A 26,833-nucleotide genomic window follows, 5' to 3' on the forward strand; every position below is an offset into this window, starting at 1 on the left:
GATTATTTTTGTGTTGGGTGGTTGCTTTTCTGCTTGATTTTAGTCCAGGACTTCCAACCAGAACACAGTTCCAAAGGTGATTTGGAGAGGAAAGGGACAATGAAAGGGACGTGCCGTTACACAGGCAAGACTCTGCAGAAGGGGTATCGAGTCTTGCTTCTCCTCATTGCCTGATCTCTGATTACCCATCAGCTACCTCCCAGCAGCCCACAAGCTCCCTCCAACTCCTTCCCATTTCGATACCGCTTTTGTAAATATCTTAAGGGGAATTCATGGGTTCAAGGCTACATTAAGATGCATGAAACACCGTGTGACAGAGCAGAACCCAGCACCGGCCATGCCACAGCCCAGCCTCTGCCACCGCAGCACCAGCTCCAGTGTTCAGCTGGCCCCAGTTCAAGCCTCCCCGTGTGAGCCCTGGGGACACCGGGCTGCCCCCCTCAGGGCCGCCCCCAGCAAACCCCACACAGCAGCTCCTGGGGTTCAGACTTGGATTCATTGCCCATTTCCAGACCAGCAATTTCTGCCCTTGCTGCAACCACCAACGGCTCCATCCCCAAACCTGCAGCTGTGCTTCATCCTAACCTGCTGAGAACCACATCCGCAGAGGACAGCACACAATTAACTCCACTGGTCAACAGGAACGCTCCAAGCCACTGGCACAGCCCTGGAACTGTCTTCTGGCACTGAGAAAAAGGAACACACAAAATCAGTTCCTGGTGTACAGCCCTTTTCTGCCTGTGGAGCAGGACACTGGCATCTGCTGGCAGGGATTTTCAGTGGCACAGAAGCCACCAGAGGCACAAACGAGCTCTTACCTTGTACTCCCGACAAACTGAGAATGCGCAGCTTGCCCAGGTACAAAAGGTGGTGCCAGCTGCAAATCAGAGTGAACAGGGCTCTCAGCAAGGACACCTCAGGGACAGCTGAGCGTCTCAGAGAAGACACCAGTTCTTTGCTGAAGACACTTCCCATCTCTTTAAAACTAACCCAGAGCACCTCATCAGCTGCTTCTGTAACCAAGATCATCCGCTTCCCCCAAGCACATTCAGAAACAAAGAGGATTGCATTGGGTATGTCCAGGACCAGCTCAGGAGGTAATTTCTGGTTTGAAGGGGGCAGAGTTGCTGCCCACCCACGCCTGCTCCAGATGTGATCACTGGATGTGCACACAGTGTGCTAACGAGAGGGTGAACAGCTCCATGGCCCTGGAGAGCCGGGAACGAGGCGAGCAGCCAGGGACTGGCTCTGACCAGAGAGCTCCCCATGTTGATGTCCGTTAACCCTGCCCTGCAGGACCCCAGTGTCCGTCCCATCAGGAGTTCAGGAGGAGATTCCTCCAGACCAGGGAGCAACAAGGGACTGCTGAGCCCCAGGGGGAGCTCAGCGCAGTCTGCACGCAGCGGGCAGCTGAAGACAAGGGGCAGGAAGGAAACAATGCCCCATCACTCACCTGGGTCAGAGGGATGTGACTGAAGGAAGTCCCCTTGGGAAGGTACCCGCCAGTGTGGCAGGGTTTCCCATGGGAAGCAGGCTTGCGGGGCCAGCAGGGAGGAAGGATTTGAAGTTCAGCTTGGATCTGCAAAAGGAAAGTCTCAGAGTAGCAGAGGTGGCTGCAGCTCTGTTTCTCACACCTCGGTCCTGCCAAAGCCCAAATACAAGGAGAAACAGCAGCTTCTTCAGCTCCATTTACCAAATGGATGCAGTAAGCATCAGGGGACACCAGGAGCACCAGGAAAAGCTAAAGGTGCTCAGCATGCCTTAAGGCTTAGCAAGCCTTAGCGTCTTTCTGCACATCTCTCTGGGTTCCAGCAGCCAAATTCTGCTCACATGATGGGTCAGAACATTGCTTCCATGGAACAAAGCCACTCTCTATCATCTCATAGCAAGATAAACAGCAATAATGCTTCACCGTGCCCATGCAGAACCTCTCAGCCCACCACACGATACTGAAGTCTTAAGGCAAATGCATCACAAAGCATCACAAATCTCTCCTGGAGTTGGCCCCTGACCCACTGCTATGACAAGTGACAGCGCTGGGCTGATGGGGACAGGGAAAGCTCCAGCACTCAGGTGCACACACAGTCACGGGCAATGGCAGGGAAAGGGAGCACTGAGAGTGAAACCAGTGCTTTGGTAAAAGAGCAGGCAGCTATTTTGGGACAGATGTCTCAGTTCCTTGCACAGGATATTTCAGTGCTTTGATGCTATGGTGATAAGTGCCCTAAATATATTCAAAATATGTAGGGAGAGAGAACTGAAAACAAGGCATATTTTAAAGCAACAGCTCTAATAAGCATCTGGCTCCCATAGTCATACCTGCCCACGGGTTTCATACTGCAGCCCCCCTGAGCAAAACTGCCAAGTCCTCCTCACCTCCTCCCCTGGAAACACTTAGGAGGAAGCATCTGGACCCTGTTACTTCACCAGGAACATCCCAAGGAAGAGGGACGAGAACTCAGACCTTCTGCTTCCAAAAGCACAGGCTAAAGCAGGACCTCCTGGAACTACCCCGGAGCTTCGGCACGGAGCAAGGCAGTGGCCCTTGTCCTCATGGAGAAACCAACATCAGCTGGGTCTGTCAGGAGCAGCTCTCCAAGTGCACCAGGCTAAACCCCTCTGCTCCAGAACAGTCAGCTCCAAGCACCTTGACTCTGCAAGCGTCATCAGCCCACCGGCTCCCTGGAGCATGAGCAAATGTCGCATGCTTGGTTCAGCTCTGGGCTGCATCTTCACTGGGGATCTGCTCCAAACCCCTCATCCTGTTTTCATTTTTGTTAGCTGGGCAGCAGTGGAACGGGAGGTATCACATGTTGGCAGGAGGTGGCAGCTTCACATGGAGGCGGGCGAGCACTTCAAGGGTTTCTGTTCTTTTTATATACACATCTATTTAACTTCCCTCCTGCCTTCCCACCCTCCAGACTCTCTTCAGCCCATTCCCCCAGTGAAGAGAAGTTAGGCATTGGCATAGGGACCCTGTTTATCATTCCCAGTTGGCCAGGAGGGAACACAGGAAAGGACACCCCATTCACCTCGGGACATCTCCCCTCCGCACTCTCAGTGGTGGGGAGAGGCTGTTCCAAGCCCTGGCCCTGGGGATCCACCAAGTCTGCAGACTCGTGTGGTCCACAGACCATCACCTGGAGCACAGAGTGCGAAGAAACAGCGTTAGGAAAGGCAAAACACAACAAGAGTGCACTGTGTATGAGACACATCGTCCAGCTGGAGGCACAGGCCAGTGGGGATCTCTCACCTGGAGCAGTGGGCTCACCGGCAGCATGCAGGAGAAAAACACTGGAAAAGCTCTGGAAAAGCACATAAAGCAGCACCCAGAACAGAGGGACCAGTAATGAACCTCTACAGGCTCTTGAATGGGCCTCTTTTTAATCTGCTCGTTTCTTATGATCAGTAACAAATTGGAGCCTGGACCAGATCATCCCTCAGCTCAGCTCCAACCGCCTGCCCAGCCTGGCAGAACCCTTGGAGTGCTTCAGTAACCAAGCACCCCTGTGCATGAGCAGCTGCCGTGCTTCCTGATGAACGACGAGCAGAGATAGGAACAGAACCTTGACCGATGCCTCCACATCCCCCCTGCCCCAGCCAGAAGCTGCTCGCCCCAGGCAGAGAAGAATGAAGAGGAGCTCCCAGACCAGCCCCTTCAGGAGCACAGGGCCCCAGGGGATGATGGTCACTGTTAAAGAAACACCCTTAAGGCTGTTGTGCATCCTGATTCCCAATCCACACCACGTTCTTGGTCACCAGGTGTGTTCATGAACACTGATGTTTTATTTCCTGGCTTCATCCTGGTGAATTTTCCATAAGCCAAAGCAAAACAGGAACTGCTGAAGCACTGAGCACCTCCTCCAGATCCAGCACACCCAAGAAATGAGCTTGAAGAGAAAAATCTGGGAGAATAAAGCATGAAACAACCCCAAGCCTGAAGAGCTGGTCCCGCCTCCACCAGCTGCAGGAAAGGGGAATGCAGACAGTGCTGGAGCAGCTCAGGAACGTGGAAGCTCAGGTGTACATTGACCACTGTTTTAGGAGGTTTTCTCACTGCCACACAGTTGCTGCAGTTCATTTGTGCAGCTCCGTGTTTTAAGTGCAATAACAGCTCTGACTTCATGTTTTTCAGGGGTTTTGCCTTAAGTCTCAGTATCTCCCCCATTTGAAAAGTCACACTTCAAAATACCCAGTCAGTGTCAGAACCCAAACCTGCACAGGTGAAGCGATGGGGACGTACCCATGCGAGCCCATGGCTTTGTACCTGCTCCAAAGGGGAGGCTGTGGAGGGATCAGAGAGCTCCGTGGCACGCACAGCTCCGTGCAGTGGTGGGGCTGGTGAGCACTGTCCATGGATAAAAGTGGAGGAAGGGCCCTGTTATACCAAAGTCCCAACTGAAATAAGCCCTGGAGGCAGCAGGGATCAGCAGGCGGTGCTCACCTGGAGACCCTGCGGAGCAGAGCAGGGAATTCTGTTGTCTTCTTTCGGCACTGAGCCCGGGAATCGTTAGCAGAAATGTTACAGCCGTGTGACTACAGGAGAAAACAGGAACGCCTGTTTTCACATGTATATGCTTAGGAACAGTAGGGTATATAATCATCTCTTATTTGGTGATGGGTAGGAGGAATCAATAAGATACATACATTTAGTTGCTGGTTCAGAGACACTTGTACAAACTCTGTGATGCTTAATACTTTTTCCATGATGTGAAGTTCATTTTTTAACGAGGCTTTTTCGATTTCATGCGCCCTGGGGAGAAGAGAGAAGCCGATGAGCAAAGGATTCCCGTTGTTTTGTATTAATCTTCAAGATATTTATTTTGTATTTCTGCACCTGAGGAACAACCGGTTAAAACCATTTTAAGCTTTCGGACATTTCTTGCTGTCAGTTTCGAGCAGCACTGCTCAGAGCTGGAGCCTGCAGATGGAGCGAAGGGATCGCAGCCCCTCCTGCAGCGGCAGCGCAGACACTCAGGATGGAGGGGGGGAACGGGGGACCCGGCCCTGGCACTGCTCCTGCTGCAGCCTCCCACCCCCTGGAAGCTCCGTGTTACCATTAAAACCTTTTGCATGAAAAACCAGGCTAGTTTCATCTCTTTCCTGTTTTGGGTGGCTCCTTCACCAACAGCCAGCAGCAAATGGCAAGGAAGAGGAGGGTTGGGGCTGGGACAAGGGCTCGGTTCCCGATTCCTATTTCTGACACACCAAACCCCTCATGAACGCAGACACGCACGGGAACTGGCACTGGGCCCATGCTGGAGGTTATTCGTCCAGTTTGGAAGGGATTTGCTCAGAGTACACAGAAGCAAACCTTTCGTAAAGGAACAATCCCTGCTGCCGCAGGGAAGGGATGGGACCAGCGCCCCCCCCGCAGCCTGCTCCCCACAGCTCTGCACTCCCCATGGCTGTGCTGAGAAGGCCCCACGAGCTGCCCACAAGCTCCCCTGAACCAAGCAGAGGCCACCTCTGCCATTCCTCCTGCCCACTGGTATCCAGCAGCCTGCCCACTGGTATCCAGCAGCCTGACAGACCCAGCAGTGCTCAGCCTCAACCCTTCCCCTGCTGACCCCAGCACCCAGGGACCTCCCATGGCCACTGCATCACCTTTTTCTCTTGACGAGCAAACGTGTTCAGAACCATCGAGTAGTTGCTTAGTGGGACTGGAGAGAAGCAGCAGGAAAGGGAAGCCCTGGTTGTGTCTGTATAACTACAGACAAAACCTGCCTTTTCAAAGGGATAGCAAAGGGAAGGCAGGGCACGCTCCACAGCTCTGGGTACAGCAGCCTTGGGCTCTGGCACGTTCCTTCCTCCCACACCACTACGTACTTAGAGGATGTTGAACTGTTGAGCCATATGGAGCATTGAGAGCTGTGAAGCTGCCGAGGAGCAATGGTACAGAACAAAGGATGCTGTTTGGCACCAGGCACCTTCCTGACTCTGCAGACACAAACCCTGGAGCTGGGTGTGATGATTCATAATCCAAAAAAAGGGGAAAGCAGCCTGATAGTCCCGAGATTACCAAGACCCATCACAATGCAAAATCTATGACAAGAACACTTCACCTTTCTACTTAAAATAGATTCATGCACAGTTTTATGAAAGAATAAGAAAGGAAAAGTCAATCTGTAACAGCGTGTGCTACAGGCACTCCTGTTTTAAGAGCTAGGAAGCAGGGAAGCTTTCCTATTTAACTCTTGCTTAAGAGTTCTTCAGCATCAAATTACTTCTGAACTGCTGGTCTGTGTAAAAGTGCCCTGATGCTGTTCAGTCACCTGGGTCGTTGCAAAGCAAAATACACGCGTGCAAGCAACTTGTTCCCTTCTATTATATGAGATTTACAACCAACTTTTCTACCCAGGTCTTTGCCTATTTGGAGGGAGAGGAATTCCGAGTGTGGTACTCTAGTTTGCTCCTGAAACCACTGGCCACAGCTGAAAAGGAAGACTGGCCACATTAACATTGAGGATAACTGCTCCTTTCAAGTAAAGCCAAAGGGCCAGAGGAAAAGAGTTTTATTTTATCCATGTTTAAAAGAGATGGGGTGAGCCTGCATGCAGAGGGAGGCTTTGTTTTCTACAGAACAAATTCCCATCTCTGCTCATTAAAGATGCTCAGAGTCACCCCAGGACATGCCAGTTCAGTGGACGAGGTAAACAATGGTGTCCCCAATGTCCTTCATGAGGCCGTTCTCAGAGAGGCGAACACGGTGCTCGCCCAGGTCGATGTGGAAGATTGCCTGCTCCAGAATAGGTGTTTTGTCTGCTTCCTCCTTGCCAAGGACTGGAACGCGCCGGGGGCCAAGCACAGGATCATCAAACCTCATCAGCTTCACTTTAGAGAGATCTGCAGTGAAGAGAGAGGCTGGTTAGGCTCCAGGATATGCACACAGGCTGCAGTGTCAACTGAACTGATCAAAACAATACCCAGTACTTCTACATCTGCTCCAAGGAAATACACTCTAGGGAATAACATTCATGCATAGATTTACACCCACCACAAAGATGCCACTCAGCGGTTACACCATGTTACCAGCAGAAATAGGGATAAACCACACAGCTCCCAGTACCACTCTAAGCACTAGATTTGCTTTATCTGCTGCTTGGACAGCCATGAGTAACTGAGCAATTATCGTATCATTTTCTGAGCAATGAATTTCACAGACCGGGAGAAAGAGGCAGGTAAGTGTTGTTTTAAGTACAATTCCCTATTCACACACAAAGCAGACCTAGAACAAAGCTCAGAAAGCCTGTTGTCTTGCAGCCAAGCCAAGTACAACCTTCTGCCCTGGTCACCAACAGAACAGTGACACCTTCTGGAAAAGAAGGAGTGAGAAAGTCGCTGCTTAACCTCACCTGTTTTCCATCATCAAAAAGTACCCACCTAGCATACCACCAGTAGATACGCACACACACATCTACCGTGTACACAGTGCCCTTCCCCTGCTCCTCTGGGCACCGTCACCGGTAGGTAGCTGTCTTTGTTCTACAGATAAACATTAATATAAACACAAGCTGTTTAAAGATTTGGAAAGAAAAGATTACTCTGCTGTCACCAGATCTTGGATGAGGTCCAGTTTTCCTTTTATACCCATCTCAGTGCTTCAGATGTATTTGATTCTTAAGCCACAGAGCTGTGCTAGCACCTTACCTTTGATCCCTCTGTCCATCTTCATCAGGCGCCTGATCACTGTCTCCCTGTTGTCCCCTTGCCTGATTTCAATTTTTGTAGAGAAGTGGCCGTTTGATGGCTGAGGGTTCACCAGGAACACAGACACACTGGGCTGTAAGGAAGTTAATACAAACATTAAAGGAGATCTGTGCATGTGATCCAAGCCTCAAAGGAAACACAAAACCAAACCAAACATCTGCTGTCAGCAAGCATTCTGGGTGGAAAAACTTCATTTAGAAGCACACTTGCCAGTGGCATAATGTGAGCACTGCCCCAACTCTTTAAAACACACAGCAGAGTAAGCACAAGTCTTGAGGACGTATTTAGGGAATGCCACTGTTGTGAAGGGTCACTGATCTTACATATGACTTGCCTAGGATCCACAACAGAGCTGTAGGAATCCTTTTGAAATGTTTTATGCCACTGAAGGGAATCTCTTAGCCACTATAAATGGATGAACTAAGAGTCTTCATATCAGATAACTAAGTGGTGCTGACTGGAAGAACCTCAGTCTAAGGTACAGCCACAGACATTTAGGGCTCTATACAGAGGAAGGAAAACAAAAAACAATACAATTGCTTCAGGAAATGTTTCTTGTTTTGAAGGAGTGCTGGGTGAAAGGCAAAATGAATCCAGTGTCCATGTCTGATCCAAGTTTTGACATGGCATGTTTGCTTTTGTCTGGCTTTTTTTAAATGAGGTTCTCAGGCTTCCAATATGTGAATTTCTGATCTTACCTCAGTTCTGAATACGGAAAATGGTTTTCCAGGACAGCAGTCTTCTTTTATTTTATCTTCTGCTTCAGAAGCAAACTTCACTTCAATGTGATCGAGCTGTGACAAAGAAGGGAGAAAGGGGAATAAACAGTTTAATCCAGTTGGAGGGAACAGGAGATATCAGACCTATTTAGTTGATAATAAAAACCACTGCTTGAGCAGCATACACCCAGAAGTTAATGCAACCATGCTTAGAGCCTTAGGAAAGGCTGGTCCTCCACCTCTGCCAGTAAAACCCAAGCAATAAATATGCCAGGTCTGTACCAACCTCCAGGGAATTTGTCAGATAGACAATATTCTCCATGAGCACTGCCCGCTCATCGAACTCCAGCTCCAGATCAAGAACCCGGGAGCCGTTCTTCTCCAGGTTTTCCTGTCAGAGGGGAAAAAAGGAAAAGAATCAAAGGATTAAAACTGTAAATGCTGCAGTAAAATGATGCTTCAAAACAGCAAACTATCTCCATTAGTCATGAACAGAATGGGACTTTAACCATGAGAGCTCTCTGCTGGCACAACATGCTAACGTAGGAGCAATATTTTTCTTGTAACAGGGCTTCTTCTATAGCAAGTTAGCGACACTGATGGGAGGAGCAAGAGCAATTAGAACACATTTTTAATATAGAATTGAAAAGGTGTTTGACATTCAGCTACTTATGATCCCTACTTAATGTGCAGATTGAGAATTCACAAAGTAAGTCAGCATTTCGGTGGTATTTCACAGCAGGAAATGCAGTCTTATGACCTAGTTTGAAATAAAGGCCAAGCTTACAACAACTGGACATGTTCACAGCAGTCGTAAAACAAGTTCTCTGCAGGGAAATAACAACTACTTTATATGTTAACATAAAAGTAACTTAATTAGTTGAGAAAGCCAACAGCAACACTCACAAGAGACAAAGTATTAAAGGCAACAGAAAAACCACATGATTTTTTTTTTTAACACTAAAACAGAACTTCCTCTTTGGAATTCAATCTGCCCTTTTCTTGCTTTTACATGCTGAGCCAGCTGTCTCCTTTGAAGCTCTGCTTTGTCAGACTCAGCATGGCTGTGGTTTCCTGGTTTCCTTGTCAGTTTAATGTGAAAGATTCCCTGCATTCACACTGAATTGCTCCCCTTTGTAAATTACAAAGTTTCTCATCCATTTAAGCCCTCCTTTGACAAAGAGGAAGCACAAGAAGTAATGTTCCTTGTGCACTGGAATTGCTGAATAATTGGTTTTCCGAGAAAAACACACTGATGTAGGGAGCCTGAGCTCAGATGTTTCTATGTCTTCATGTGAAATTGCTCCCTGCTCTTCAGAAGCGAGAGGATCGATGCTGGGGTAGCTCAGTATGCCAGCCCCTTCCCAGCTGCACCAGGATCACTGACTTCTGCCAGAATAAGGACATCAAGCCCAGGACATTTCAGACCTAATACACTTGTAGGACTGAAAGTTTCTCTGACCTTTTCCAACTACACCAGCTGATCTAATACATCACTACATCTCTTTACACACTTCTACAGGAAGCTTTGTAGCTGTTTTGTGCTCTCTGCTCCTCTGAAGGCGTCTCAGCTACCATGAGGAGTCACTAGAATAACCCGAGAGAGAGGGCAAAAGAGCACCTCCATTTATAAATTATAAGAGCAACAGAACATATTATTGCAGGAATTTTAAAAATTAAGCTAAAACTTAAGTAAAGAAGTATTTCACACTCATTAGGATTTTTCCTGTTACCAATCCCTCTCAATTTCTCCAGACCACAAGAAGTCTAAAAGATTTTAAATCCTATTCTGGCCATCCCCTCCCCTGTTTATTTTTAAAGTTTTTGCTTATTCTTTGCATGGTACACAAATAACACACAAAATTCATAATCCCACTCAGGGCTCAGAACAGACCCTTTTAGAGAATCATAGAATAGTTAGGGTTAGAAAGCACCTTAAGATCATCCAGTTCCAAACTCCCTGCCATGGGCAGGGACACCTCACACTAAACCATATCACCCAAGGCCTCGTCCAACCTGGCCTTGAACACTGCCAGGGATGGAGCATTCACAACCTCCCTGGGCAACCCATTCCAGTGCCTCACCACCCTCACAGGAAAGAATTTCCTCCTTAGATCCAATCTAAACTTCCCCTGTTTAAGTTTTAACCCGTTACCCCTTGTCCTGTCACTACAGTCCCTAATGAAGAGTCCCTCCCCAGCATCCCTATAGGCCCCCTTCAGATACTGGAAGCTGCTCTGAGGTCTCCACGCAGCCTTCTCTTCTCCAGGCTGAACAGCCCCAACTTTCTCCCTTAAGTGTGATGCAATCACTTATCTCTAACCTTGTTCATAGCTTTCAAGTGTTAAGCACTTTTATGTCCCCAGAGCAACACCTTATTCTCATTTCAGCATAAAAAACTCAAGAGTGAAATCTGATGCATTTCAAACACAGAGGAATTCACATGTATTTGAAGCACAGATTATAACCTGCAAAATACAGAAACTACTGAGCCCCAGCCAGACCATTCATTCACCTGGGCTAATTCATGTAGAGACATTTTTACTGTATCTTTCTTCCACAGATGTCAAAACAGTTTATAAACAAACCATGAAGATGCCAAACAAGCAAGGGGAGGAAAGCGACTGAAGTCAAATGTTAGTAGGAGATCCAGGAACGAAACAAAGGAAACAACAATACCCATGCACCAAGTTACAGATTATCATTGCCTTTGTCCAACAAGTTTCCTTCACAAAAGCTTTTTCCATACAAGAACTGTCCCTGTGGCACTCACCTTAATCATGGCAACAAAAGGCATAACCTTCTTCATGTACTTCTTCAGCTCTGGCAAGGTGTTCAACTCACTGGCAATTACTTTATTATCTGGCAGTTGACCTCCACAGACCTAAACATCAATGAACACCCATTATAAAGGATAAGTAACAAATTACAGCTTAGAAACTTTCTACAGATAGAGAAAAAGAGTCGCCAGAGCAGCAGGTAAGCAGCCCAAAGAAACACGGAACGACGATGACCTGGTAGTGCTTGCGCAGAACTGACAAGGTGGTGTGCTGCCAGGGCGGGTAGTTCTTTGCCACGTAGATGGTGCAGTGAGAAGGCTTCTGGGAAGGTTCTTTAGCACTTTTCTAAGGAAATAAGCAAAAAAATTAGGAAGGACTCCCGAAGCAATACAGAATTATCAGGCAGCACACTTAAAAAGATGACCTAACACACTTCACCTTTCCTTTCACAGGTGCCATATAGTTCTTGAGGCGAAGTCGCAGGTCATGAGCTGCTTCCATCAGGTACTGGGATGAGCGAATCAATACCTCATCAACAGGACCTGCTGTCGGCCACAGGGCTCTCATGATGGAATCAGGCTTTGAAGAAAGGGAGAAGTAACATGTACAGAGATGAAAACACATTAGTATCTGGTGGGGTTTCAACCCCAGCTTGACTGGAAACAGTTTAGACAGTTGGAACCTCAGTGAACACCCACCTGTAATCAGGCTGTAAAGGAGTAAAGGTACAGCCAACAAACATTTATTTGCAAGAATGTTAAGGACTACACATACAATTACACCTGCCATACACCTACATAACATCACCTACAAGAATAAGGCAGTAAAGAATCCCCAAAGTTTCATGTTTAAGTGTAGGAATATTACATTATCTGGGTCAATTTTAGATCACCTCTTTGTGAGTAGATAATCAAAGTGACTTGTATTAGAGTTGCATATGTCATCCCAGTAACAGGCTAACCCAATATGTTCACTGTCCTATGGACAATGAGCTATTATGGCTCTTTACATCTTAAGACATTTCTTCTATTTGCATGCAAAAGACATCCATAAGCCTGACAGGAGCCTCACTAAAAATCAGGAAAAGCTGAGATCTGAATCACGTGACAAAACCCAAACGTCAGTGAGTACCTTTCCCAGCAGCGACCAGATGTGCTCACACAAGTGGGGACAAATAGGAGCCAACAGCAGCGTCTGAACCTCAATAAACTGAAACACCAACTCTCTGTGCATCCCTTCTATCGCCAGCTCACGGTATTTATCCTTTGCTGCCTGAAACACAGCCAATGCAACCAGCATTAGCACACCCCACCTGCCATGGAAAAACATCAAGAAGAAAACACACAACTCCTTGCTCTAATATGCCTTTTGAATGCAAACAGCTTAGAACTCAATCATGGATTATTACAGGAACTACATTTTCCTGAAGCACCTGAGTGAGAATCTGTCAGGCGGCCACTGTATTTCTGCTGCAATATGGTACTTAAAGAGTTTATTGGCACAGACATAAGAGACAAAAATATCCACAACTGTGTATCAGGTACTGTCATTCAAATAGCTTGCATAGAGATACTAATAAATATTAAGAAAAAGACAATGAATATGATCTATCATTATACATATAATTCAACCTACTTATCATATTCAAGGGTATCATAAAGGGGCCACATAAAGGAGTCTCCGTAACTCATTAAAGAGCAGTGTGTGGTTCAGCAGACACTCTGGAGACATGGCTTATGGAGTGTATCAAAAAGCACTCTGCTTCCAAACAACTTTGTTGATGCATTATCTGGATTTCTCATGAAGAGGTCCTTATTAAAAAGGAGCTGAAGAAAGGAAACCCTCTTTTTATAAGTGTCTTTGTTTTAACCAGCTTTTTGCTCATATTCGTTAATCAGGACTATTTGCAGATACACAGTTGTCTACCCCTGGTCCTTGGTAAAAATCACACAAGCAGACCTTTATAATTTCAGATTTATTCAAGTAGTCTTGTTTCTTGGCACGATTCCGATTCCAATTCAGCTAATTAAGGATCAGAGACATCAGGATCAAAAGAAATCCACAAAGTAACAAATACCAAGTGTTAGTTTCTTACACCTAACAAACGACCTCCTACCTGGAATTCAAAGAAGCCAGTTTTCAGAGCTTCCTTAAACATCATCTTCTCATAATTTTGGTCTGTCTTCATTATGCCAGCACTCATTTCACTAGGGAGGGAAGGAAAGTGAGAACACCAACGTTACAGAGTCTACCCCACGTAATGGCAGACTGTGTAAAACACCACTATCACCCGTGCAGAGCAATCCCACACCCTACCCTGTGAAGTGTTTTGTTCTATGTCATTCATTAATTTGTAGAATAGAGATGCACATTGCACGAAAAACAAAGAAGCAAAGTGTATTATTAGCTTTTGTACAGTACCTGGCAAAGACTCTGTCATTGAAGGTGTTGGCAGGACCGCTTCTCAGACTGTCTCTGTTTGCAATCATCTCCTTTACCCACTCCACCCATGTGTAGAGACGAAGAATACCAGCATCTGCCATGGCTTCCACAAAGTTGGCATCTTCAACAGTGTCACCAGCATCAGCCAAGGCTAAACGCATGCCTGAAAGAAACTGCATCAGCTAATGTGGCCAGCATGCAATTAGCTGGTAGCTACAGATGCAGGAGGGACTCAAAATTAATTCCAGCTGCCTTTTCATTATGAGTTAATAAAATGCAGAGTGCATTTTCAATCTGCCTGGCCAGCTAGAGAAAGCTGTCTGAAAGGATGGACTTTACCCAGTAGAGGTACACTGCCCTCCTGAGGGAGGAAACCAGACACACACCAAGGACCAGGAGCCTAGTACAATCACTGCCCAAAAACCAACAGTGTGCAAGAACATGGAACATGGGCACTCATGTAGACACTCTCTGTGCACCACCAGTATCTGTATGTGTTTTGATCTCTTAGGTGAATGTGGAAGGTGGAAGCATGAAGCAGGCACCTTTTGAGGGGTCTCAACATCAGGAGCAGCTCTTGGCTGAACAGGCTGTGTGCCTGAATAGAGGAGTTCAGCTTGTCAAAAATCCCAGTAGAGTTCAGCTTGTCAAAAAGCACAGGTGGTAAGCAGTGGATTTACTGCAATTCAATCCTCCAATAAACCCATTGCTCCTCTGAGAGCAGAACACTCAGTTTAGTCATTTTGGCATAACCGAAAACCAGATGGAGGTCAGAACACACTTACCATCTGCAGAAAACTTGTCAATAGCTTGAGTTAGGGTAAGAAAGTTGCCTGTAGATTTAGACATCTGCAAGAAACAGAAGAGTCTGTTTGCTCGCACATCCAATTTCTTGTTGGATAAGGAAGACACAACAGGGGCTTGGCCAAACCCCTGCGAAGGTGTTTGCTCATGAACCCCAGCAAAAGCAATTGGGTAAATCTGAACACAGAAAAGGAGACTGAACTTTGCTCATCTACCTCCTGAACCTTGAACAGGTCCACACACACCACAGCTACAGGGTAAGTGGTGGCATCATTTGGGTTCCAGCCCAGCCTTTGTCAGGTTGTGAGGCAGGACAACCAGTGTTAAAAGTTCATTCCAGAAACTACCTAAATTAAACTTAAATACTACTTCAAATTAGGTATTTCCAGTTCATCCTGCATTGTTTTTTCCAAGGACTCTGGTGGGGTTTTTTCCTTCATGTTAGACAGTCTCCAAGGCCTAATTCCCAGGTTCAGGTACTTTAATTTCATTTCAGAACTTTCACACATTAGCGAGTTACCAGCACAAATGTTTTCCTCTCACTGCATCTACTCCAGTGCTTAACAAAGCCAAAATTTATAGTCAAGAAATCCCAAAACCAAAACATTCTACATTCTGTATTACCCTAAAACTTCACAGAAATGCACTGAAATCTTTACTAAATTGGTGAAGCTATACAAGAGCTAACTTAAGAAAAGCATCCCATAGAACTGGAAGAAAGGCAGGTCTTTACCTCTGATGAATGCAAAACTGGAGGGCACCAATGAGGAAACTGGAATTTTCACTATTTCCTCCTCTTAAATAGCAAGAAGCATTTTTCCAGCCTGGCTAAGTGCCTATTTGAAAGCCACAAAAGCCATCTCTCGCATGAAACCCCACTCTACCTTTTCAGAATTGAGCAGGAGATGTCCATTTGCTCTCACAGCTACTGGCCATTTTTCTCTGTTCAAAGACAAGATAGAAAGCATTTGGTGAAGTAAATACATAGCAAAGCTGCAATATGAAAACACACATTTTCAACCTAATTCTGAATGCTGCATGGTCCAAAAAAGCCATTAGCAGATGTACCAGAACTCCAAACTCTCCAGCTTTCTCTCCTGCACGCCTGGTTCACATTATCTCCAAACTCACCTTTGATCTGACCACATGGCCACGTGATTATAGAGGAAGTAAGAAAGATGATTTGGAACAAGATCTTTGCCAGAAACTCTGAGATCCACAGGATACCAAAATTCAAACTCCTCCTTTAGCTTGTCCAACTTCTCTTTGGGAATCTCTGTTTTAGGAAACGGAGCTGCCTTGAAGAAGATGTAATCCCAGACTTCTTTGCTCATTTGATGCGCTCTGCACAGAATTAGTCCCATATTGAGATATCAGTAAAAGTTCCTCTTCTGCCCCACAGGAGTTTGTGTAACACAGATTAAAACCACAATCAGTTCTCACAACACCTTCCATTTGATAAGCAGAGCAAACACAAAGAATGTGCATGTGCTTTGGCTTGTATTATGCAGACAGGAAAAACATTCTGGATCCAGAGCACCTCCAGTACACATTAAACAATCAGCTGAATTGATACCACCAGTCTAAAACAACATCTTACACGTACCTCTTTAGTGACCTAGTTCTGGCAATTACTGTTCTATACTTTCTATTACTGTGGTGTGCAGTCCCTTTCTACTGTCCCCCACAGAGGAAGTCTTGGTAAAAAGCATTTGCTAACACCACAAGGAAGATGTTATCTGTTTGTGTTCGAGTACACTCTAATTGCGTATACTTAATTCCAACAGATCTGCAATTCTGTGCTCAGGATGCTCACTTCAAAGTTCATTTCCAGACATGACTAGGATGCAGGGAGCTTCTCTGTAATTAGAGAGGTTTGAGCCAAAATGAAAGCTTTGCCCAGCCTTTCAGAACTATTTCTGTCTGTAAGAATCTTTACTTGAGAAATGTTTTTCAGATTCATTATAGCATCAAATGAGGTAAGTTCCAGTTCCAGCATGTTTAGTGCTCCAGAAAACACACAGAACTAGGGCATAAGATTCAAGGCAAGACTAGAAGTTGTTTTTTTCAATTCTAGAGGAGTTGTACTACCTCATCTCTCTGATCTCTACCACTGAAAGTTCACAACCATTCCAACCAAGAGGTCACAGAGCAGTCTTAGGAAGTATATGGTACAAATGCCTCCCCCTCTTACTTTGAAGGCTTCCACATATGAGTTGTGGATTTAAGATGGTTCCAAGCTAAGAGAGTTACCAACTTTTGATACAGTGACAAAAAGGAAGTGATAAAGTCTTGCTCACTTTGTGAGCATACAATTTTCTATAGTTGCAAAGCAGCCTCAGTGAGCAGAGACACTACAGCAGCCACTGAGACCAATCACTCAAAAATTGCTGGCAAGGACCACTTTGTGTTAAAAAGGCAATTTACCCTGTGCACAGTTCTGCTTTCAGGGATATTCCTCCTCTCTTTCCTTATTTCCCCTTCCACAGGTTTGTGGTAAGATCACTAACAGCACATTAAGTTTGAAAATGATGCCTTTTAAACACCAAAACAAAGCATCAGCCTCCTTGGCAAGTATTTGTGGAGAACAATTCAGGAGATAAACACATCCACTTAAACAAGAGCACTTCAGGATTTACTCTCCTTACCTGATGCCTAGAGGAGATTCTCCCTGGCCCCTCAGGTTACCTCCTTGTAACAGATGAGCCACTGTGTAGTAAGCCATGTAGATAGTTGAGTCGGAGAGAGACTCTATCAGCCACTGCTCATCCCAAGGTAACCGGGTACCTAGAGACACAGAAACCAGTATCAGGTACAGCCAGTACCAGCCCTGCTGACAAGCACACAAAGCTTTTCATGACTTTCAGTGGAACACATACATTCACGCACACAGAGATGCAAGTGCTCATGCTTTCAAAAATCCTTTTTAAAAAAAATTAAACTTAGGCATTTGAAAATTCTATTTAAGAGAAAATACAACCTTTAAACAGATTTCAGCTCCTGATCATTTGCTGTGTGTTACGATGCAGTTAGAACAGCTTCCTCATGTCACAGGCTACATAAGAGGAAGGCTAGTCAGAATTTAAGGAGAATACCCAAGAAATGGAATTAGCTCTTTCTTCTGAGATCCCTTCCAAGTCAATGGCCCAGGCAAAAAGCTACAGAGATGGTGCACAGAACCGCTGTAATAATGCAAAAATTAAATAACCCCCAGCCACATGGATTTTCAGGAAAGTGCCTTCTCTGGGATGCTGGGTCAGGATACAAGTTGGATATAGCTACTCTACACCTACCCACGCCATGTTGGATTCTAGATAGCACTTCAGCCTTCCAAATGAACCAGTGAATACCATCCTCATGAGGAGAACTCTCAAGAGGACATTCTCATGAAGTGAGGAAAGGAGCAGTTTGCCTACCTAAGCCATATGTCCTGGAGCATGCATGCTCTTGTAGCCAGCCTAAAGTAGCTTCAAAGTTTCTCCTTGTCTCTTCACAAAACCTGTCAGAAATAAGCCATTACTACTCCCAGCCCCCTTAGACCACCACCAGCCACAGCCAACAAGCACTCCCCTTTCCATCTGCTCTTGTAACTTACGTCTCCAGATGTTTCAAGCACTCTGATGTCTCTTTCTTCCAGTTCACTTCACCATAATCTAAATACCTACAGCCAAGAAAAGTTTGTTGTTAACAAAGCAATCCACAGCTACGGTATAATTTGGCACTAACTTTGTAACTACTTCACTTACCACTGATCACAAAGGGCCACAACACATTCATCAGCAGACCTTGACATAACTTGTTTCTCAGGTTCCATATAAATCATGGCTTCATCCTAAGAGTTGAAAAGGCAGTAAAAGCTAAGAGTGAAGTGCTTGGTGAAGTCTTGAAAGTCTTCACATCTTACCAAAAAGCATCCTCCCCGTTCTAATCTGCTTTGCAGCATTTATTGCATGGCTTTTGCCACTGCACAGACGCTCTGCCTCAGGATTCTCTTCAGTAAAACAACAGCAACACTGACTACGCGCTCCTCTGAGGTATCAGTTCATATCATTTTGTACAGGTCTCCATGCATAACCAAAAGGAGGACAGCAGCACAAAGATCACTGTCTTTAGTAAAGTGATCCTACACTTTCAGTGTCTTAACAACTATATCAAAGACTAAATCAGACTACCAAAATACCTCCTAGACAAGGTGACAGGATGAAGCAGGGAGTAAGAGGTCTCTAAGCTATTCATCCCACTTAGTGCAAGAACACAAGGTCCTTCTTTCAGCAGTATTTCCTAACTCTGCAGTGATTACTGCACCAGTAATGACAGCAGAACCAGAGCAGAGGTTTCTTTAGTGACTCAGCTACAGTGAAAAGGACAAAATGGGTAATTTGAAAGGAGCTGTGTGCACTCTATCACATACATTATCCACCATCGTCTTCTGAATAAGCTTCTTGACATCTTGAACTTTCTGTCCTTTGAATCCATCCACCAACATTACCTGTAAAAGATGGGTCACAGGAGCTGATGTTTTTAAAAATGAACAGCAAATAGGTGAAATACCTCTTTGGATCAGCATTAAGAAGTAGCAGCTACTGCAATCTTTGACATGCAAAAAATAGGAATAAAGTTGACTGTATTTAATGAAAAAAAAAACAAACATCTACCCAAAATGGGTCTGTCTCCATGTCAGCATGCACACAGGCAACCACACACAGTCAGAAATAAAGCTGTTACCAGCTTACAATAAAACAGCTGAGGAACAAATACATCACAGTGAGCCAGCACACAAGGGAAGGCAGGAGGGGAGAAAACAACCAAACAAATCACCTCAAGACATTGCCCTTTCCACCAGTTTCCCAATCAATACTTGTAGCAAGATAGATCGACCCCCCAGAAGATGGGCACTTGCAAGGAAATCAGATCACAGACCTCAGTCTGCAGTCATAGATTTCTCCATCCTGTCTCCAGTTCTACAAAACTACAACTGCAGCACATGGCTGAAGACTCTGAATGAAAAGTGGTCTGGGGAAAACTGAAAACATCTCCCTCTTTCTTGCAGTCTTTTTTGACGTACTATCATCTTCACCCACTTTGTTTCACCCCAATCAAGCTCAGCAAGAAAATACTCAAAATCTTTTATTACTTACTCCCTCATAAAATCCCTTCAGGTACACTCTCTCCTTGGCCTCAGCAAGCTTCTCTCTGTCATTCTGGCTCTGGATCTTGAGCTCATCACAGACTAATGGAGCACAAAGGTTGCCATAGCCCGGGATCTCAATGATGGGCACCTGAGAATTAACACCAGTATCACACAGTCAGCTCAGGCTATCTCAATGCCATAAAATCTACACCAATTCAGCACAACCCTGCTGTCACAGTAAAGGACTTTAGCTCTTTGTACAGAACAGATACTGTAACAATCTGGCCATTACAGCGGAAAGTTTTAATCACCCAACAGGTTATCAGTATAATGATGCAAACCAATCTCCAAAACAGTAATTCCTACAAAAATTAACACTTTTCTTTACGTCTGAAGGATAGCAACAGATGACAAATCTTTGTTGCAGCCCCCTATGAAGCAAACATTACAACAACAGCAAAACATGAGGACTTTAAACGCTTCATTGTTTCAGCTGAGGAGGACTTTAAGTAGAAATTCTGGAAAAGACAGGCACAGCTCCTGGTCTGTTTCTCACCAGTGAGTGCCCAGACACATGCACTGCAGCTGGACACACTGGGTAGACTCACCGGTTCAAATGGCAGCACCATTTCATCTCTGATGTTGTACTTCACCCTCAGAGCCTTTGGAAGGTAAAAGAAAATTAAAAAGATAAATAAATTTTTAAAAACTTAACCAATATGGATAGAAGAAAAATGTTCAAGATTGAAAGGCTTTTATCCATTCATAAGGTCTTTTCATAATATTTTATACAAAGCAGACAAAACTCATCTCTGAAAGTCATTTCCACAACAGACATTTGTTTTTATTTCTCCGATACTCTTCTCTACCTTAACATGCAGCAGAAGTTACTTGATTCTCATTCAAAACTCTACTTGAAGTCTGAGAACAAACATCTGTCCCAGCTCTGCTCGTTTTAACTTCATTTATTTTTAACTACTTTGATTTCAAGTTAGAGATAGCAAAACTCCAACCAAAGGGAGTTCCGTTTTACCCACTGGATATCTAACCTTGACCCTCCACACTATGGCAAGGAAACAGAAGCAACTCGGTTAACAGACTGACCTGCTTCTTTTTCAAATCTCTCAGGGCTGCAATGTCATCTGGAGAATCAGAGGGAACACTTGTGACCACTCCAGTGCCTTAACAAAGAAACAGATATCACAGATAAAAAGATTAATCAACACGTATTGAATGCATAGAGTGCAGGCAGGCTTTGGCGTGATGCTGCTGTACAGTTACCTTTATCTTCCTTGATTGTGAGCATGGGCAGAGCATATATGACTTTGTAGGTGGTGAGAGGGGCCAAAAGTGCAGCTCCAAGTATCTCCTGTGCAGGACAAGGGAACAGCGTTACAATAAACAGCAGTTTTTCAGCCTGAGTAAGCTCTTCTGGCTGGTGTCTTCAAATCTGCTGGCATTCCTTACGTATTACAAACAAATAAATATATACATATTTAGTTAGACAAGGAGACAGATTGCTGAGAGACTGCCAAGGCAACAGTAACGTGTTATTCCACAGGGAAGTGCATCAGGTTAATCTCCCAGCAGCTGAGCATAGCTGCCAGGGAAGCTGACTGCTGCTCGCTTTTTTAGTCACTGAACACCCCAAAAGTTTTGTAATGGATCCTGTATTTTCTTTGTAAGTAGGATTCTACCGTCACCTTTGCAGGTATAAGCTTCACAAGAACTGATAAGCCTGCACAGCAAGCTGCAAGATGCTTACTTCTCCCATCAGCTCCTTGACCACAGGTACGACTCCGTTATCCTTTGTGAAGCCCTGGTAGGACATGTTCCTGGCAGCTCTTTGGGTACAGATAAAAATATCCCCAGTCACAGTTTCAAAGCCAATGTACTTCATATCTGGGCGAACCCAGCAGTTGGTCTGTCCAAACATGGTCTCTGGTCTGAGCGTAGCAGCCACCAAAAAGATATTTTTTCCTCTTAGGCCACTGCGGAGGGAAAAAGCATTTTATAAGTCACCAAAACAAAACCAGTCAGGGTAATACACAACACGCTTTTAAGCTAATATGAACTTTCAGTAACATTTACTAAGGGATGAAAGTGGGTCAGTAAGTTCTTTGCGGGTTTTTCATTTTCTTTGAGTTCCACACAGACTAATGAATAAAGAGCTCAAAACTGCTTCATTTACCAGGTTTTTAAAGTGACACAAACAGGGTGAAACTGAAGTTTGCATTAGGCAAACAGACCGTCCAATGGAACAGTCACTTCTGGCCACAAGATGGTATTATTTATCATTACAAATTCCAGACCTACCTTAGTTTTGTGGGATAAGGATCTAATACCTTCATTTTTATTAGTGTGTACTCTTGAGGCCCGACACCCTACAGTTCACATAAACAATGCAGCAATCAATATATGACATGGACTCAAGCAGTAAAGAAAATAAACCATATTCTGCAGTAACTGAATCCAACTACTGTTTAAGGTACTGATGTTCTCATCACTGAAAATCAGATTTTCATCGATACAAATGGCTGTTTCAAAAGTGCAGACTGGAGACAGAGGTGGTACTTTATTCTAAAGTCAAAAAATTTACTCAGCAGAGCCACTATCTTAGCTACACAAGTTAATAACAGCCAGTTTGTTTTGTTTCAACAGACAATGATACGATGTAGTGGTGGTTTCTGGCACCAATTGTCAAATAATCACAGAAAATGGCTTCGATGGAAAACACCATCCACAGGTCAAGACAAATGTCCTCGATAGAGGAGTTCACTCCATTTTCACATGTACTGACAATCAATAACTCTGTATGTATAAAATACAGTTTGCTCCAAGATACAATTAATTTTTCCACTCAGTATTTAAGATCATAAGCAACGCGTAAGAATATCGATTTAAAACATCACCTCTCCTGTTTGCCTGTCATGATCCATGCAAGGCTGTCCATCTTTTGGAGAATAAATTGTGTATCTGGAAAAAGGGATATTTTCATTTAGTAGCAAATACAATAATGTGTAGGCCAAGGCGGGGGAACCCAAATCTTTAAGAAAAAGAGACCACTTAATGGTATTTTCAAACTTGCACATTCAGTTTTGACAAGAGCTTTTGGTATTGGCCCTATTTTGCTTTGAGGTGGTACCCATGGGAAAACTACACCAGGAACCCAACCTCACACACTTCACCAGCACAATAAACACACTCTACTCTGTCCAGGAAAGCATTTCAAATGAAAAGATTCTGGTTTAATGGGAGCTGGAAGCACGCTCCAGAGACGTGTTGGGGGGTTCTGCCTTTGGAGAAGCTGAGCTATTCCACATTCACAGTAAGCTTCCAGCTGAGTGGTAGTTTCCATGCTTACCGTTTCCCAAACTTAATCTTATTTCTTTCCTTCAGTGTAAGAAACTGCCATTGTACAAAGGCATCATAATACGGGTTAACATCTGTGGTGATGAAAGAACGCCTCCAATCCACCTGAAATGTGCAAGAGGCCCCATAAGCAAATACAATACAGAACTTCGAGGAACCTCACAATAGCAAAACTGTTGTTTTAAGAATAAAAAAAGTTTCTCTCCAAAAAAACAGATAATACAAGTACATATCACACAAGGCGTGTGCTTAAAACCCTTGCCCCGCAGTCTGTGTGTGCATGCTCCTTCACAGCTGAGATGCCAAAGGCTCACAGTCTGTCGGCTGACCATGAACTTGAGAGATTTTGTGGTAGTTTTAACCAACCACTCAAGCTAAATCCCAGAACTACCCTGGTTTGTAACCTCTGCCTGTCTTTATTTTTAAAAATCCAATGTCAGTAGGACAAGTATCTTTATTTCATATCACATCTTTATTCTTCCTAAACTACTGTCAATAATGTCAATTAGAAACTACGGAGCAGTTTCTAATATGAAAACAAGAAGGGAAAGTCACAATTCCTTTATTCAATTCTTGCTTCCAGTTGCAATCACTGCACAGAGTACAAGCACCATGTGAGAAAGCACTTGTCACCAAAGACTACTAAAAGTTTAAATGAATAATACCATAAACAGCAGAAACACTTCCAGAACCATGCTGGTATCACACTGCAAACCTCCCCAAAGCAAAAGCCACACATCCATAAACGTAACACCACCAGAAGCATGGCTGCTCCCATAGCTGAGTTTTAGATTTCATAGTTACCTTCAATCCCATGCTTTTCAGGTCCTGGATAGCAAGGGGAGGGAAATAATCCAGCCAATGCTCAGCTTCAGAAAAACTGACTACTTCTTCATCAGAAAGCCCCAAAGACTTCATGATTCCCCACTGGTATTTGGAAGAGCCAGCCTTGGCAGCAGCCTTACTCTGAAATGACAACTGCGATGAGGGGAAAAAGGCCCATTCTGTACTCACATTAGCTTTACATGCTCAGAGCATTCTTCCCTCTTACTGTTAGGGTTTCTATGCCCAGATATACACATTAATACAAACATTTGAGCATCCTTTTCTAGCAGTGAAGACTGATGATTAGAGTTTCTAACCTACACTTTTTCCCAGCTTGTATCAACTGTACATGCATTAACCCCCTTATGCTCTTTTCAGCTGTTACATGCTCAGGTCAATCTGCAGACAGGCTGCAGCATGACAAACTGGCAGGAAATGACCAGTTCACTGAGGTCCTGGGCAATCAGGTGATGACTGTGGGTACAAACCCACAATGTACCACAGGGTTCTCCAAGTGTGAACCCCCTGATGCACACCTGGAGTCCAAGAGCACAGCCACCAACCCAGGAAGCCTTTGTTTAAAGTTTACCTTTTTGCCTTTTGCTTTGTCTTTGATGACAATTTCCTCTTTTTTAGCAGAATTTTCTTCCTCTTCCTCCTCCTCATCAGGAAATTCAGGTGGACAGCCATACAATTCCATTTCTCTCTTTAGCTTATCTGCACAGGCCTAAGCGAAGACATTGGCAAGCAGCACTTTCCTGGGACAACTGCCTCAATCACAGCTAGGGAGTGCTTTTAGTGATAAGCATTTTTGCATTTCACTACAATGCTTCAAACTTTTTCAGGACATTGCATTAGCTTCTAGGGGATTCTGCTACTTCAAGATTCCTACCACAGCAGGAAGGGCTTTACAGGGAGCATTTTCTTCCAAAGAAAAAGTACAATAGGTAAACCTAGTTTAAAAGCATTTTACTTTCTAGAAAGCAGTAAGAGTTCCAGCACAACACTGATATCATACTACAAATTCAGGTTCAAAATCTCACTGTCTTGATGAATTTCTGAATAAATTAAACATGATGTTCAGGTCAGACAGCTCTAAGTAGTCTTCACTGGGGGAAAGTATTAGAAAAATCCCTCTAACTCCAAGCATCTTACCTTTATAGGCATCCCAGTGCAGTGCAGGCCAAATGGAAACAGACAACTCTTTCCCTTTAGCCTCTGGTACCCAACTGCAAACTATTTAAAATGGAAAAATGAAACAGATTACACAGGAACAGCACAAGGCTTCATTAGTACTCTGCTCAAGTAGTAAGTGCAACTCCTGCTTTAACATGAAAGTACTGAAAGACAGGTGAATGACATCAACACCATCTAGGAAGCTAATCAATGGAAAAGAAGGTGCAACCCAGTTTTATACCAGCTCTGCCACTGCCTAGCTGTGTAAGTCCAAGCCTTCCTGATGTGGAGGGGGCTGGTTTTGACTGCAAAATGGGTGCAAAGAAGAGATGGATTTTGCAGAACCCTATCCAGAGGGCCTAAAACCTGTCCACACACAGGTAACAGCGCAGTGGTCACAAACAAAAGAGACAAGGAGATTTCTTGCGAAGTTTCCACTATTCTGAGAGAATGACAAGAGGAAACACCTGTGTCTGCTCTCCCAGAATGAAAGAAGTGATGAGTGGCATTTCTCTTCAAGCATTTTCACTGAAAATATGGGCAAAAATGAAAGTCTCAATTAGTCATTACTGACCCTATAAAGTCATTCACAAGGCTTCTGACAGCTCAAAGCTTAACTACAAAAATCATCATTTATTCTAGAGTAGCACTCAAAGGGATTAGCAAAGGAAAAATCTTTACCTCACATTTAGATAAAGAAAAGGTGTGTCCCAGGTGAAGGCGGCCGTTCATGTAGGGATAAGGAAAGGTAACAAAGTACTTCCCTTTGCTGAGAAGAAATCCAGAGCATTAAAACGTAATTAGCTTTCAAAATGACCATCAGATGATGCGTGGGTCAAACAGTTAACTGCTATGTTCTGCTACTGTCAGCGCACACTACATTAAAATAATGTCTTCCTGCCAGCAACACCAGTATCCGATTTTACAGAACTGATATCCCAACAGGCTTTGTCATCTTACAGAAAATAAGCACGCACAAGAAAAACCCGCATAGGACTGAGATCACAAAGAAACTGCAACAGACACAGCATCTTCCCAAAGGGAAGTAATTCTAGTGCTGCTTCTGTAAATTAATTACTGCAAAGACTTAAAGTCATTTATTTAACCTCCTACCACCCCAGCTCAGATTGTTTAGTGGCACACTGCAAGTACTTACTCATTTCACAACACTTCACATTAATTAGAAATAGCAAATGCAAAAAAAGGAATGGAAAAACCCAGCCACCAATCAGCACAGACCAAGGGGCCACTTTTTCTCTGATGGATTTTGAAGGAAGTAAGTTCCCCTGAAGAGACATTTCATGCAGTTAAAGATAAAACCCTGTGAAATCAGAAGTAACAATACCACTTCTGGTTCTGCCTGTCCGAGGCATCGATCTCAAAGATTCGCTCTTCATCCCACTTCTGCTGAATCTCTTTTTCAATTTTCTTCAGGAAATCAACTTTTGCTGTCCCTTTACGTTCCTGTGAAACACAATGGAGAAGCCCAGGTGAACGGTTAACGCACACAGCCTTGCAATACATTAAAGAACCCTCCTGAACCCCTTTCGCTGCAGGCAAGCCTTCCTCTGGGCTCCCTAACCTACAGCACAAGCTCACAGCAGAGCATCACTACTGAGAGTCAGCCTTTGGAAACAGGATCCAAGATCTGTAAGGAAAGGGTTAACAACCTTTCTCCCAGGCAGAGCTCCACAGTAGCCAACAAAAGGAACGCTCTAAAAAACTGGCCCCATTACCCATAATTAACAAACTTAATTATTGCCGTTTGAACTGAGGAGACAGGAGCTGATAGAACTGCACAGCAAAAAAAAAAGAAACCCAACAAAACCCCCAAGAGCTCTCGTTTTGGTCCAGACTCTTCACAACTCCCACTA

At 44.5% G+C, this 26,833-nt stretch overlaps 1 protein-coding gene across 2 annotated transcripts; it reads right to left on the reverse strand.

Moving 5' to 3' along the window:
* Positions 1–6,479: 6,479 nt before the first annotated feature.
* LARS1 (leucyl-tRNA synthetase 1) lies at positions 6,480–26,463 on the reverse strand. Of its 2 annotated transcripts, XM_062638190.1 has the most exons (31): positions 26,305–26,463; positions 25,641–25,728; positions 24,939–25,019; positions 24,373–24,510; positions 23,763–23,924; positions 22,951–23,063; positions 22,499–22,562; positions 21,903–21,970; positions 21,352–21,577; positions 20,868–20,955; positions 20,691–20,767; positions 20,195–20,248; positions 19,594–19,734; positions 18,867–18,944; positions 18,202–18,287; positions 18,051–18,116; positions 17,872–17,954; positions 17,104–17,242; positions 15,587–15,799; positions 15,340–15,397; positions 14,437–14,500; positions 13,631–13,814; positions 13,326–13,416; positions 12,341–12,481; positions 11,648–11,788; positions 11,444–11,554; positions 11,203–11,313; positions 8,716–8,820; positions 8,409–8,504; positions 7,651–7,783; positions 6,480–6,846 (listed from the first exon to the last, which is right to left on the reverse strand). In XM_062638190.1, exons 2-31 carry the CDS (start codon positions 25,689–25,691, stop codon positions 6,641–6,643), a joined length of 3,369 nt encoding a protein of 1,122 aa, XP_062494174.1. In that variant the 5' UTR covers positions 25,692–25,728; positions 26,305–26,463; the 3' UTR covers positions 6,480–6,640. The 2 variants fall into 2 exon arrangements, with proteins under 2 accessions (XP_062494174.1, XP_062494175.1); XM_062638191.1 differs by lacking the exons at positions 21,903–21,970; positions 23,763–23,924; positions 24,373–24,510; ... (1 more) ...; positions 25,641–25,728; positions 26,305–26,463 and having other exon boundaries at positions 22,951–23,065.
* Between the last annotated feature and the right edge of the window lie 370 nt (positions 26,464–26,833).

The sequence above is a fragment of the Pezoporus occidentalis genome, unplaced genomic scaffold (genome assembly GCF_034315485.1).
Source record: "Pezoporus occidentalis ecotype Australia unplaced genomic scaffold, CSIRO_AGI_Poc_V1 ctg55, whole genome shotgun sequence".
Lineage (NCBI taxonomy): Eukaryota > Metazoa > Chordata > Aves > Psittaciformes > Psittacidae > Pezoporus > Pezoporus occidentalis.

What these genes read in the sequence shown, in the direction of transcription:
- LARS1 (XM_062638190.1), bottom strand. Translation starts at nt 25,691, where the DNA reads ATGAACGGCCGCCTTCACCTGGGACACACCTTTTCTTTATCTAAATGT. An exon ending in GCACTGGGATGCCTATAAAG is followed by an intron (nt 24,511 to 24,938) that starts GTAAGATGCTTG and finishes GTCTTCGCTTAG; the next exon opens with GCCTGTGCAGATAAGCTAAA. An exon ending in CTCCAGGACATATGGCTTAG is followed by an intron (nt 17,243 to 17,871) that starts GTAGGCAAACTG and finishes CTGTGTCTCTAG; the next exon opens with GTACCCGGTTACCTTGGGAT.